The 13,935-nt window shown below is 49.2% G+C and overlaps 1 protein-coding gene across 6 annotated transcripts in view; it reads left to right on the top strand.

Moving 5' to 3' along the window:
• The window catches only part of NTRK3 (neurotrophic receptor tyrosine kinase 3), a 384,919-nt gene that overhangs the window by 278,002 nt on the left and 92,982 nt on the right, over window positions 1–13,935 (top strand). For 2 of the 6 annotated variants that reach the window (XM_038532788.1, XM_038532787.1), the window contains one exon: window positions 1,093–1,503. The exons of the other annotated variants lie outside the window; for them this stretch is intronic. In XM_038532788.1, coding sequence (XP_038388716.1) covers window positions 1,093–1,211 — 119 coding nt within the window. In that variant the 3' untranslated portion in view covers window positions 1,212–1,503. Of the gene's footprint in view, window positions 1–1,092; window positions 1,504–13,935 lie in introns of those variants that run through there. 6 annotated transcript variants of the gene reach the window in all.

The raw sequence follows: 13,935 nt of genomic DNA, 5'->3' as shown, positions 1-13,935 counted from the left end.
AAACCTGACCCCGCTCCCTCTAGATCAGAGGGCTCCCAATGCCCAGATTACTCAACTGTATTTTGAACATCATGTCATCTGGGAATGAGGAGGGAGAGTCTCAATGCAATCAACTCAGTCTCTTCCCATCGTAGCTTCAACATCCAGCTGCCCATTGTGACCTTCACATGCCTGCACATGGCTTTCATGAGAAGATAGGCTTGGTCCTGTCTTGTCCGCACACACACACATTCAACAAACATACACACTATACAGACATTATTTTACAGACACTCTTAAAAATCTGGGGTTGATTGAGAAACCTCCATCTAGAGGTTTGATCAGGAACACCCACGTCTCTGGACACTCTGGACATCTGATTCATTCAGGCCATGGCCATGTAGCCAGACAGGAGCTACCAGTGTCATTCCTCGAGAACATTGCCATCCCCTCTAAGACTTGGAATTATGATAAGGCCAAAAGAGCAGCTGTTATTTCCTAAACTTGCCATGGAGCTGGTGAAATGAAAACAAAAAGTCAACAAGAAAGAGCTGGCAGGCTTGGAAGAATAGCGCTCCTACCCCCAGGGGTGGTAGTCTATAGGATTCCAGCTCCTAGGATTAGAAGTGGCCCTTAACAATGCAAGTCCTGAGGAAGCGTTCCCTTCCACCTCTCTGCCCCGTCAGTGACCGTAGTGGTGATGCCCTTTCCCATCTACCTGTCCGCTCATCCTCAGGGGATCCTCCCCAGTAGATGAGGCTGCTCCTGCTCCTCCGTGACGACCCAAGGCCAAGCCCCACATAGTTTGTTCATTTCCCTTTCTCTCGGTTCAGTGGAGGCTGCAGCAATAGGGAGTGTTTCCAGTTTCTCTGACCATGCTTGGTTTTAAGTTAATCCCCTCCTCCTGTCCTTCCCTTTTGCTGACAATTCATTTGGCAGTTTCCAATATATATATGTATCCATATCTCTAACCCTTCCCCTCCCCCCCCCCCCCCCCCCCTTCAAGCTCCCTCTCTGTTTCCCCTCTTAGTTTTGGTCTTCTTTGGGGGTTTTGGTTTTTACTTTATTTTGCTTTTTTCTGTTTTTCTGTTTTTTTGTTTTTGTTTTTTATAGGTTTCAGAGAAATTATGTTGAATCCAATAAGCCTTCCCGGACATTCCAAGCCTCTTAACCATGGCATCTATGTTGAGGATGTCAGTGTTTATTTCAGCAAAGGACGTCATGGCTTTTAAAAACTCCTTTTAAGACTCCCTGTTTTGATGTCACCTTGGTAGGCTGGGCCCTCTGAGAGGTGGGAAGCTCTAGGCGCTGTTCTCTTTGGATCCGGGGATGCTAAGTAGAAACTGCATGAGCCACCGGTGCCCCCTGCACCCTTTAACACCACCAAGATGGGGGTCCTCCCCCATCCGTCACCGGCAGGGTTGTCCTTCCCCTCAGACATCACTGTGCTCCTTTTACCCCCTGGCCTCCGAGGCAGCTCCTGCCGCCATCTTTAGAGCCAATAAAGAGAATTAAAAACTTGTGCACCAAGAACCATCTTTTAAACACACTCTAGCCATTCTCTTGCTTTACAAAAACAACCCAACCACCACGAGAAAGCCTGACGAAGTCCAGCCGTGCTCCGGCCTCGCTAACCCTGCTTGGAAGTGTGGGGTCTCCCTGGCTCTCCCTAGGATATCAGGCTATATCCTCTTAGCGATCTCATCGCCCTGCAACCTCCAGTGGGGAAGAGCGGCTAAGCAGAGGTGGAGACCACGTGGTGAGAGAGGGGGAGCCAGGCCCAAGTGTTGGCACAAGATTAGGTCTCAGAGGAAAGAATGGAAACCAATCATTTTATATATATATATATATATATATTTATATAGATAGATAGATAGATACACAATGTATCTACACATTTGTGTATCTATCTATCTATCTATATATATAATTTTTTTTTTTTTTTTTTTTTTTTTGGTGGAGAAAACCATACTTTTTTGGGACACATTTTTCCCCCTTCCTTCCTCTTCTCTGGAATGGCTCACAGTGAGTGTGGTATTACAAAACTCCTTGGCCCCTACATCTGCAGTCCTGACGAGCTTTTGCTACAGAAGGTCTTGCCCGTGAATTGGCCGTCCTCCTAGGACCACAAGGGACCCAGGGAGTCAGGGGCCAAGACCCTTCCTGCTAGTCCCTGGCCCCAGGATTGGCTCTCTACCCCCACTTTCATTTACTCTTGACTCTGAGAACTTTTGGAACCCAATGGAATCACCATTTCAAGGCCAAGATGAGCTGAAGGGGAAGAGAAGGAAAAATGGCCTCCTCCAGCCCCTCTCATGGCACCAGTGGAAGTGTCATCCTGTTCTCTGGTCAATATATGTGTTTACTTTGCTTGCTTTGACTCATGCCTTACTCCATGGCCACCCTCTCCCAAAGAGGGGGTTTATTCCTCCCATTTTCAGCTTGATCCACGGGGGAGAGAGAAGGAGATGGCTTTGCCCTGCTTCGATAGGAAAGGCACAGCCGTAGGGCCCGAACCTCTCCCATATTTGCTGCCCTGTTGGCCAAGTGGACTTCGGGCTGGGCCCAGCCACTCCCACCTGTGTTACCTCCATTGTAAGAGCTGCCCCTTGATGATGGAGAGCATGAAGCAGGGGGTCTCCCATGGGGAGCTCTTAGGACAGACCCACTAGGTTTGGGGTGGTGACACACAGCAAGAGATAGTAGATTCTCTGGCTTCGGCAAATTGACATGGGAATCAAACTTCCCACTGAACGTTTCCTTCCTGGGTCCTGTGGATGGTGTTCTTTGTGCTAAGTTCCCATTCTGATTCTGCAGGTGCCTCCCTGGGATTTAAAATCACGAAGCTTTCCAAGTTCTTGGCCTGTATCTGGGATGACCTCCCAAACACTGTAGTGTCCAGACTATGATGCAGGGGGTTCAGTTTTTCTCCAGGGCCTCGAGCTGTGTGTGTTTCTAGCCCCTGCCAACTTCCTGCCATCCTGCTCCCCATTGCTTCGTGTCAGGCTGTCCCCATTGTGTCCTGCTGACCCTTTGGGTCGGGGCCTCCTCCCGAGTGTGGCTTTAAGGAGTAAGCTTGAGGATGATGTTTTTTAATTATTGTAAATCATTACCTCATTTCCAGCCTGCCAGGCTCCATCCATCCCAGCATCTTTTATTCTGTCATTTTCTCACCTTGTGCTATGACAATGGGGCGTTGTATTTCCACAGAGACTTATAGGAGTGTTCAGTGTATAGTTTCTTAATAAACACTTTATTTTCTAATGAAATGACTGCATCAGACCTCTTATTTGGCAATTTTGCAAAGAATATTGAAGATACAGAAATTCCCACATTTCTCCTCTGCCTCCCCTCCCCATTTTTACTGATCCTCTTTTAAAGACGTTTCTTAGTTCAATCCTTGTTTGCAAAAGTGTTTACAATCTGTTGCATTGGTTGCTTTCATTGAGACTCCTCCAGTTAGGTCAAACCCATCTAGTGAAGTGTTTTCCTCATTCTGTTGAGGAAGACTCAGAGGCACAGAGAGGCTGAATGGTTCACCCAGGGTCACACAGCACAAGAGGCAGAAGCAAGATTCAAACCTGACTCATCCAGACACCACTCAGGCCACTGAGACCCTCACCTCCTTGGTGACTCAGGGACTCTCCTTTTGTCAGCAGCCGAGGCTTACAGTGATCCTTTCCAGAGCTGATATGTAAGAGGTTTGGGAGTAGAACTGAAGGATTCTTGCCCCAGCAAGTCACTAGGACTCTCCCTCAGATGGAGCGGTTTCATTCTTTCCCTGGATCTTGAGGACATGACCTTGCCCAGAGGAAGACGGGGCTATGGGCTTATAAGCTAGTCTGCTGATCACTCAGGGGCGCCCCATCCACACCCACATACACACACTCCGGTGGACCAGACTCTCCCCTGGGGTCTCCTGTGGGCTGCCCAGAGTGGTAGGCAGTTGTAGGGTCCTACTGAGAGATGAGGCATAAGTGAGCTGGGTGTGGCCATCTGCCCTGGGTTCCCGGCCCTGACACAGCTGGAAGGGTTGCCATGCCTCTAACTTAGAACATCTTCCTTTGAGGAGGAGGGGACTCTACACAGGCTATCTGGAGCAGGAGTCAAGGGCAGGGGAAGAGTGAGGAAGATTTCCTGGGTTGAATTAGACCTTTCACTGGGCCTCCACAGGCTTTGTGACAACTTGGCTTACTTAGGTAACAGAGCAAGGTGGGTGAGCTCAAAGTGGGAGTTCAACAGGGAAGTGGTCAGGCTAGGGTGGTGCTTTTTTCCCTGACCTTCATTGACTTAATCTCTTATTTAAATTGAGTTTAAGCCCCCCTCCCTCACAACCTCACCCCAAATGGAAGTTCCTCTTCTCTAGAGTGGCCTGGATAGGGCATTACCCCAGCTCTCCATTCTCCTATTTTCTCTGGTTCCGGGGCTGGAATTGGAGTGCCCTTTGGAACCATGGGGAGAACTTTCATTTTTAGGTAAGAGATTTGAGCTTTGTTATATTCCAATGCATGAAACCTCCGATGCAGGGGAGGAGGGGAGATGAGCACCCAGCTCAGAGCAAGGGCCCCACACCAGCCCTGGGAAAGGTGTGCTATTCCAACATAGGAAGAGGCAACAGGAAAGATGGGGGTATGGGGGTTTGGGGGCAAGGAAGGGGACTAGAGCTTGTGCAGTGGCTTCTATTTTGTCTGTGAAGTGAGATCTAGGGAGAGCTGAGCAAGTCTGAAGTGCAGCGGAGGAGACATTGGCAGAGGGCAGGGAAGCACAGGGAGTTGTCAGGCGGATCAAGGACCGGGCTGAGCAGGGTTTAGTGTCCAGGACTCTGTTTTCCATGTTTCCTGCCAGACCCTAAAGTGCCAGGCATTTATCCCAGTGTTAGAGCCTCTGGGCCCATTAGAGCCAGAGGGGGCAGGCCCAGAGAGCAGACTCCACCCAGAAGGATGCTGGCCGGGCCTGGCTTCGCGCAGGGCGACTCAGGGCACCAGCAAGACCTCCTGAGTTTGGAATATCACCCACAGGACTTCCCAGTGGTTTTCCGGGACTCCAGCTTGCACTGTGATCCTGCAGCTCAGATCCACAGCTGATGCAGGCCATGAATCTGGTGCTCTTGCCAGGTGCCTCTCTGGATCTCAATTCTAGAGGGGGACATTGGGGAGGACTGGTTCTGAATGAACCCTATTCTTGGGAGCCTGGAGAGCGGGAAACTCACTCTATGAAAGGAGAAGACAGAAGTAGGACCTTCCAGGGACATGCTCCGGAGAGGACTGGAGGCTTTGACGAGGGTTACACAGCCAGATCCCAGACTGGTTACCAAGCGCCGAAGAATGGGCCCTGCCTGCAGAACGTTAACAGCGATCACTAGGTCACTTACACAGATCTGCTCAAAGCCAAGCACATTTTACCCAGAAGGAAGCTGAGACCCCGAAAGATCAGTGGCTGGCCCCGGTTTTCACAGCTTGTGACAATCAGAAGCAGGGCTGGCAGGAGGGGTCCCTGACTACAGTGTTCCTCCCGGGCTGCTCTGCTGCCACATGGAGCAGTCAGGCTTCTGCTTCTAAAAGGCTGCAGTCCTGGGGGCTGCACAGCCACAGTCTTCCCCTACCCCTCCCACACTGAACAAGTCTCTTGGGGGCTCTTTGAGGCTAGATGCACTCCTCAGGGTGCATTTTTTTTTCAAGATTTGATTTATTTATTCATGAGAGACTGACAGAGAGGCAGAAACACAGGCAGAGGGAAAAGCAGGCTCCATGCAGGGAGCCCAATGTGGGACTCGATCCCAGGACCCCGGGATCTTGCCCTGAGCTGGAGGCAGATGCTCAACCACTGAGCCACCCAGGTGCCCCAAGCAGGGTGCTTTTTAAAGACTCCCCGGAAAAGAATGTCTACAGTATTTTTTTTTCTTCACTCATTCTAGCATTTTGTGACCCCACACTCCCGAAGGTGTGGTTGGTCTTAGGTCTAAGATGAATTCCCAGCTTGAAATCAGTGAGATTGCCAAGCAGACAATGGTGGGAGAGCTTGATGTTGGGGAGGGCTTGTTGGGGGAGACGCCTGATCCTCAGGTGGGTGAGGCTGCCCAGGTCTCGGGCAGGTGTGAGCAGCTTCAGACAGGAAGGTGGTGGAAGGAAGGAAGATCCTTACCTGACTCGCCCCCATTCGAACTTTTTGTCCCATCTGAAAGACCTCCCGGTGTGTCGAAGCTCAGCCATGTGCTTCTTACCCAGCAAAAGAACAGATGCTAAGTATGTGCAGTGTGGAAACCAAGAAGCTGGCCTCTGGGCCACCCTGGCTCTTCCCCTCCTGTGTGGGAATTCCTTCTGCAGCCAGGCTTCCAGCAGCCGTGTCCTCACCTCCACCACCCAGCCACAGGTGTGACTGGGCTGGGACGCCTCTCCTGGCAGGGCCCAGATCCTGCAGGTCAAGCCCAGGCATGAGCAGAGGCCGCTGTATCTCAGACACAGCAGTGCAGGGCAGGAGTGGGTTCGATGCCACAGAGACAGGACAGGAGCAGGGACAGCAGTGCAGGAGGGCTTTGTTGCTGTGCAGCTTTCTGAGCCGTGCCTCACATGGATTGGGCAGAGGGCCTTCGCCCTTCAGTGTTCAGGGACTCTGAGCTCTGGCTAGACTCCTGCATTGCTGCCACAGTAGTTCTAGAAGGGAGAGAGAAATGAGGAGAGGGGGACCAAGGAGGTGGGGGCTGGCGATGATGCTGGCTGCTCTGGGGCTCCTCTGGGAAGGACAGGAACAGAGGGAAACTCTTGAGTGTGACAGTGGAGGTGGTGATAGGGCAGTGAGGAGCCCCGGAGTGGATGGGAGCCTGGTTTGCAGATTGTCCAGGAGACCTGGGGCTCACGCCCTGCCATCTCCCAGCTCCATGGCACCCTTCACGACCCCCTCTTCCGTGGGGTTGATGTGGGCAAAGCTGCTGCAGACTCCAGTTGCCTTGAGTGGTTCTGATCTTGCGCTTTGCCATTAGAAATCCCATGATCATCCCTGCACTTCCCACCTTCCTGAAAACCCTCACCTGGGCCTGACAGTGTCGCTCTCTGAGCTAAGTAGGATGCCTTGTTCAACCCTACCTGAACCCAAAAATGAATTGAAAGAGATGTGCTGGTGAGAGAGGGGTCCCTCATCTGAGTTTTGGGGGAGTGGTTCAAGAATTCCATCAGGATTCTAAGATCCATTTGGGTAGGATTTTAATCCCAGCTCCTCCTCTCGGTGGGTGACACTTGGATAAAGTGAAATCTCCTCCGCTTGCTCGGGGAGGTTTCTGCATGGAGAGGAGGTCTATGGCCTCTTTGTAGCTTTGGCCCTGGCTGCCAGGACACTTCCCCTCCTGTCACAAGATACCAGGGTGCATGCCTCAGAGGGCTAGATCTTTCCCCACCGTGCTGGGCTTGCAGGGGGCTGGAAGTCTGTGGTTCAAGTGTTCTGTGTGCTCCAGGGTGGGGGACAGTGAGAACGGAGGAGAAGGAGGAAGTATTGGCCTGGCCTTGGACAAGACCTTGCTGGCTCCCCTGAAAGCAGAACAAGCAGGTAGAGGATCTCTGAAAAGCACAGATCCTGCAGGGAGTAGAGGATTCTGCTGGTCCTGATTCTGTGTCAAAGGCCTCCAGCCCCAGGCAAGACCCAGTCCACGTGGGCCCACTTTGGGAGAGAATCTGCAACTATCTGGGATAAAGGGGAGAAGCATGATTACCAAATTCTCAGAGAAGAGCCAGAGCTGTAGAGAGGTCCTGGCTGAGGGCTTTGATGACACTTCCCAAGCTGAGGAAACAGGAGACACACAAACTTTCTGCACAGCTCTGGGCTTCCAGGGTCATGGTTTTACCCACAGCCCTCTGCAAGCAGTGGCTGCCGGAGGCCTCTCTGATGTAGAGGAATGTGACTTTGATTTGGCTAAGGGTGGAGAAGGGAGCACATGGCATCACAGCAACACGGGAGCTTGGCTTTTCTGAGAGGCAGAGATGCTGAGCCATACCCCCATCCTCGCGCGTCCCGTCAGAGCAGTATCCTGTGATTACTGAGGGTTTGGAGGGATGGTCAACACTCCCCACTCGGCAATGGAGAGGGTTCGAAGACCAAGGAGCCAGCCTGCCAAAGGTATGAGTTCCAGGATCGTGCTTTCTGGTTTGTGGCTTCATCAAAGTTTGGGAGGGCAGGTCACCGTGTCAGCTCAGATAACACTCCTGCCAAGCCTGACTCCGGTAAGTAACGCCGGAGGCCTTGGTGGCTAATAGTGACAACCAGCTTGTCTTCATGGCTCTCTTTCCCCTCAGCTCCTGCTGCCCACGAGCTATTACCACGGCAGCAACATGAAGCCTGGTTCTGCCGTTGGGGACCCCACTGCAGCAATTGGCCTGCTTCCCTTAAAAAAGACACAGCCTTTCCTCCTTTATCCCCAAGCTCATTCCGCAGTGAGAAGGGCAGGGACCCGTCCCGGCAAAGTGATTTCATTGCTGTCAAATATGGACGGGAAATGCTTCCTTTATAGAGCCGTGAAGCACCGCTCTGAAGCTCCCTCTACTTTTGGCCTGTTTTGGTCCTTGTGATGTGGCTTCAATGCAGTGTTCTTACCTCTGTAAGGCTTGCAACAGCCTTTGGCCAAAGGTCATGCTATGCTGACTCCCAAATGGACTTCTCAGGGAAAGAGGGTGTGGGGGCTCCCTCACCCAGGAGACCGCTGGACTGACAAGAGTTCTGTCCTTCTCAGTCTTTATCAGCACCGGCTGGACCAGTAGTCCCCAAGAGCTGCTCTGTCACTGCCGGGCTCAAGAAGTGCAAGTCCTAAAGTCTGTGTCCCATGCACCAAATGTAGGTGTTGCTCCCAGGCCCTCCTTCAGACAGTCTCAGGGAGAAAGAAGGTGCCGGAAGGCAGGCTGAAGAGTACAGTCTCTGTGTTCTATGGACATCAAAGTGTTGGCCTTCTCTTGCTGTTAGTTCTGAGAGAAAACTCACAAGACAGCCCAAGGGGGAAATCTCACAGCCATTTCTGTCATGAGCCTCAGTCTGGCCAAGAGGGCACAGCCAGGATCCGTGACTCTGGCTGCTCTTGTCTGAGGGCCACAGCTCTGGACCGAAGCCTTTCACTTCAGAGGGAGCCAGAGGCGGAGCTGGCCAGTGAGAACTTGAGTCTGTTCTTTCCCACAGTCAGTGGGGAGCAGAGGAGGCATCACAAATATAGAATACATTCTGAGAATGTCCTTCCTGGGAGAATTTAAATTCTGAGCCCATGTTTGCATGACTCATGGAATCCTTCCATCTTGATGGTTGTCAGTTTGGCATCTCTGCTCCCATAATAGGCAACTGCCACTAGCGCCCCTGATGGATAAAGGCCAACCTGGTTGTTAAGACCAGAGTAACCCCCCGGTGCATTTTTGGGATGGCATTTTTAGCCATCTTTGTAGTTTTAGTGGGTCAACCACTTGACCAGCCGTAGTCTCGCATGAATTGACCAGTTTTCTGGGCAAAGCTTCAGTGTCTGCAATATGACTCTCTCTTAATTTGAGTCCTGAACTTGCAGAGAAACCTATTCCTCTTACTCCAGTTATTACATAAACAATGTAAATGATGTAAATGTTATCAGGATCAGGTGCTCCCCTTTTCATTGGTTGTGACAATGCTTCCCTAGAGTCTCATGAGGTGCTAAGAGCCCATCCAATCACTTGGATGGAGAATGTTGCATGGTATAGCCAATCTCTTTTACATTCACGATACACATTAGGATATTAAAGGCTCTGAGAAGTCCTCCTTTAAATCTAATTGAACACAGAATGCTCTTCACTTAATGCCTATCAATAGGTTTACACACACACACACACACACACACACACACTGGGTTCTGGTGTGGTCAGAGGTATTTGTTTATTTTTTAGTAGAACAAAGCAGGACGTTAATCAATCACTGACCTTGATATAAGATGAACAACCACACCCTAACACCTTTGCCCAACTATAGGCTCAGTCCCTGCTTCTGCCCTCTGCTTGGCATAGAGGCAGATATGATTTCGAGAGCTGATGGGTAGGTACTCTTGTGAAGAGCAGGAAATCTTCACTGTGGTATCTCAGAAGAAAATGGTAAGTCATCTCACATAAGAGTGTAAGACTTCAGCACAAAAACCTGGCCACCTTCCTTGGCTGGTGGAGGAGACATCATCTAGTAGTAGTATACAGAAATGAAGACCTGGAGCCCAGTCTCAGCACCTCCACTAGCCAAATGACTTGGGGTAAGTTACCTTTCCTTGTTGCATATTGTCTCTGAGCTTGCTAATCGTCAGATAAAAAGACTCCACCTAGACAGGTCCTCCAAATGCCATATCCCCAGGAATTGCTGTTGTCTCCTGGTGGGGGACATCTTTTGGTTCTTGGGTCCATCTCTCTGCTGTGTCTTGGAGTATCACGTGGGAAGAGTACCTTTGCCCCCTCCTGAAATGTTGGGGGTCTTGAAGGCAAGGGGAGGGAAGTGAGAGAGATGGCCGCCCTTTCACATGAGGGCTGGTGGATTTCTCTGGATGAGGAAGGAAGCAGATGCTTGGGGGTTAATAGACCCTCTCTGTCACAGCTGGACAGGGCCAAGCGGGAGTTCTCAGCAAGATTTTCCGACTTTGATCTCAAGAAGGCAGCTCTGCCTAACAAATAGTCTGAAATGTCAAAGAATAAATGTTAAAGCTTGAGGGGTCATTCTCTGGGGAGTTGCCTGGGCTGGCTAGGGAGGGAGAGGAGGAGGGAGAGAGGGACACAGCAGAATCCTTCACATAAAGATTCCGACTTGGTTTTGTGATATTTAAGAAAAAAGAAAACTGAATTATTTATAGCACAGAAGATGGAAGCAGGCTGTAGAGAAGTGGCCAAGCTTAAGATGGTAGTTCATGTTCCATTGTTTATCTGCCACAGCCTTGAACTGGTAAAACTTTTCTTGTTGGTGGCATGCTATTGACCTCTCCTTGAATTATTTATTATTACTATTACTATTACTATCATGTTAATTAAGAAAACTCAAGTCCTTTGAACATGGGAGTTGGGGGTAGGCAATTTCTAAAAATGGTTGTTGCAGAAAGCAAGCATTAATCCCTTCCTCTTGAAGGATCTCCAGCATGTCCTTTACTACCTCTTTCTACTCTCACCAGCCTATGTACTGCTCCTGGATGGGTGTGAAGAACTTTGGTTTTGGCCTGGCCACCAGTTGGCCCTGTTGATATTATTTCAACATGGTGGATATTATCTCCCAGTTGTTCCACTTGCAAAATGGAGGCAACTGTCATATGCCTCTCCTGGGTATGCTGGGCAAGTGAGTGATGCCATGTGTTCAGAACACCTCGGTGCCTGGGTGAGGGTGAAGAGGAGAGAAAATACCATGCAAGGGAGAGGAAGAAAAGAAGTTAAGAAATTTATAAAGTGAAAATCAGCAGTGATGGAAGGATTGATGTTAAAGCTGGAAGGAATGAGGTCTTTCGTCTGTTTATTTTGGACAGTGATGTTGTTTCAATGTTTTAAAAAAGTGCTTCTGGTTGCTAATCACATCCTGATTCTATAGTGTAGGTAATTGAAACCCACTGATAATCTCAGAATTGCAGTTAAATTAAAAATTACAAGCTTCAGATGCTCTCCTTTCTCTCTCCACAAATAATACAAATGTGCTTTTGGTCCCTATGCCTCTAATTGTTTTTGCACACCCTGGACACTCTCGGAGATGAAAACAAATGGAACCAATTTTGGACAGGTTGGGATGTTGAGGTGAAGCTAGTCCAAGTGCAAATCGGATCATGGGTAAGACTCTAAATAAGCAATATTGTGTTGACCATGTATTGCTTTTATTGAAAATATTAATGCTTTTGCTGTTTTTCTAGACTTCATTTTTTTCCACCTAGAAGAACCTAGAAAACATTTTGCAGCTAAAATGTCATAGTGACACTCCTGTTATAAAACTCTGAAACTGTACTTATTTTTATACTCAGTAACTTTACCTCTCAGAAAGGTCTTCCAAATATTTTTCTTCCACTCCCTACTTTCAGTGATGAAGAAATGTGACCAGCATTGTTGCTCTAGGGCAGTGTTTCCCAAGCTCCTTGGTCTTCGGATCCCTGAAAAATTATGAGAATCCCAAAGAGCTTTTGTGTATGTGGGTTATAGCCATCTCTATTTATTGCAGTTGAGATCAAAACTGAGAAGGATTTAAAAACACAAGCACACGCACACATTTCAGTTAGCCATCAGACAGTGTCATCACCGGCAGGAAGCCACTGGAAACACTCCATATATACCTGTCAGAGAATGAGTCCATCTCAGTAGATCTTAGTAGACTTATGCCATCTTATGAAAATAGTTTTAAGACATGGCTCTACTTATAGAGTCTTGGGGCTACCAGGCATATCTGGACCACGTTTTGAGACATGCTGCTATGGGGAAACCAAGGCACAAGCAGATTCTCAAATCAGAGTCTCTTTGGTGTCAGTGAATGATACCAATCATGCAGTTTGCTCCAAGTGTAGGGCCACTATCAGGACCCCATATCTTCATGCAGATATTGCTGACTCTGTAGATATGCAGTTGCTAGGAATCTGGGAACTACACAAGGACTTCATCTATTATGAAGAAAGCTGAGTAGTGGATGTTTGCTTGCTCTGGAAAGGGAGCATGGACTTGCTATAGCAGTAAGCATTATTGGCTGATTGAAGAGACTCATAAACAGGTTTGCAAAATTCTGATGGTGAAAGAGAGTGGAATGAATGGCGTGGGATGAAGGGAATCTACGGTCAGCACCTCACAGATCAGAAGTCCCATCATGTGTATCCTAGCCCTCCCAGTACCTCACATTTGGATTTGTCTAAGGAACATCTGGGGTTTAGCCATGTTCTATAAGGTCACATAGGAGGGTCTAAGTTTAGAAGCCCTGGCCTCTCCCTCACACTCCTACGCAGTTTTGGTAGAGGAAGATTGTACTATGAGGTGGATAATGTCTTCGGAAATTAACCCTTGAGTTAACTCCATGCACACATCAGGCAGCTCCCTCGAGTTGTGGAGTCCTGGGTGTATGGCATTGTTCTTCTGGTCTCCTATCATTTTTTACCTTCATGCCCCAGATTTATGTGGGATCAAGGGATCCAGGGATCAGGGACCAAGAATTGCTTTCACCTTGTTCTGAGGACCTCTTTGGAACCAGTATATCACAATCGTCTCCAGGGGAATAGGGTTTTTCAAGAATGTTTCCGAGGTCATGAAAAAATGTTGGTTAATTGATTTTCCCTTCAAACATTTAAGTGAAAGAATCTATTTCCTGCCCTCAAAAGCTTTATAGTCTAGTGCGGTAGTTCTCAAATGGTAGTGACTTGTCTCCCAGGGGACATGTGTGGAGACATTTTTGGTTGTCAAAACTGAAAGTAGATACTACTGAGAGCCCCTAAAACAAATTTATATGGCCCTGAATGTCAGTAGCACCAAGGTCAAGAAACTCAGTCTAGTAGGATGATAGATACCTCTTAGTCTTGGGTAAGAGGGACCCCACACTTTTCAGGGCCCTCCTTCAGCTGCCACAAGTTCAAGGGCCATGAGAAGTGACCACCTGGAACCTGGGTGTCACTTCCCTTCTAGGTCAGGTTGTAGTTGCCTAAACCAGAATTCCTCAGCAAAATGGCTCTAGCTCACCTCCATGCCATGTGCAGACATCCCCATTGATCTATTCTCCTCCTAAGTGTGGGCTGCCCTGCAGCCATGTGCAATTTCTAAGCCCAAGGGGTGGCCAAGGGCCTGGCTGCTGTTCAGGGCAAAGGAGAGTATGTGTGTGTGTGTGTGTGTGTGTGTGTGTGTGTGTGGCATGGGTGTGCATGTGTATGCACACAAGGCGCCTTGGCTGTGGGAAGAAGGGGAGTAGGCTGGGGCCAACTCTCTGGCACTACATGTCCCAACTCATAGCCTGAGACACCTGAATTCTCACCTGGCCTTCCAGCTCATTCTGAAAATA

The sequence above is a fragment of the Canis lupus genome, chromosome 3 (assembly GCF_011100685.1).
Source record: "Canis lupus familiaris isolate Mischka breed German Shepherd chromosome 3, alternate assembly UU_Cfam_GSD_1.0, whole genome shotgun sequence".
NCBI classification, from domain to species: domain Eukaryota; kingdom Metazoa; phylum Chordata; class Mammalia; order Carnivora; family Canidae; genus Canis; species Canis lupus.
This window is presented reverse-complemented; position numbering and strand designations above follow the sequence as displayed.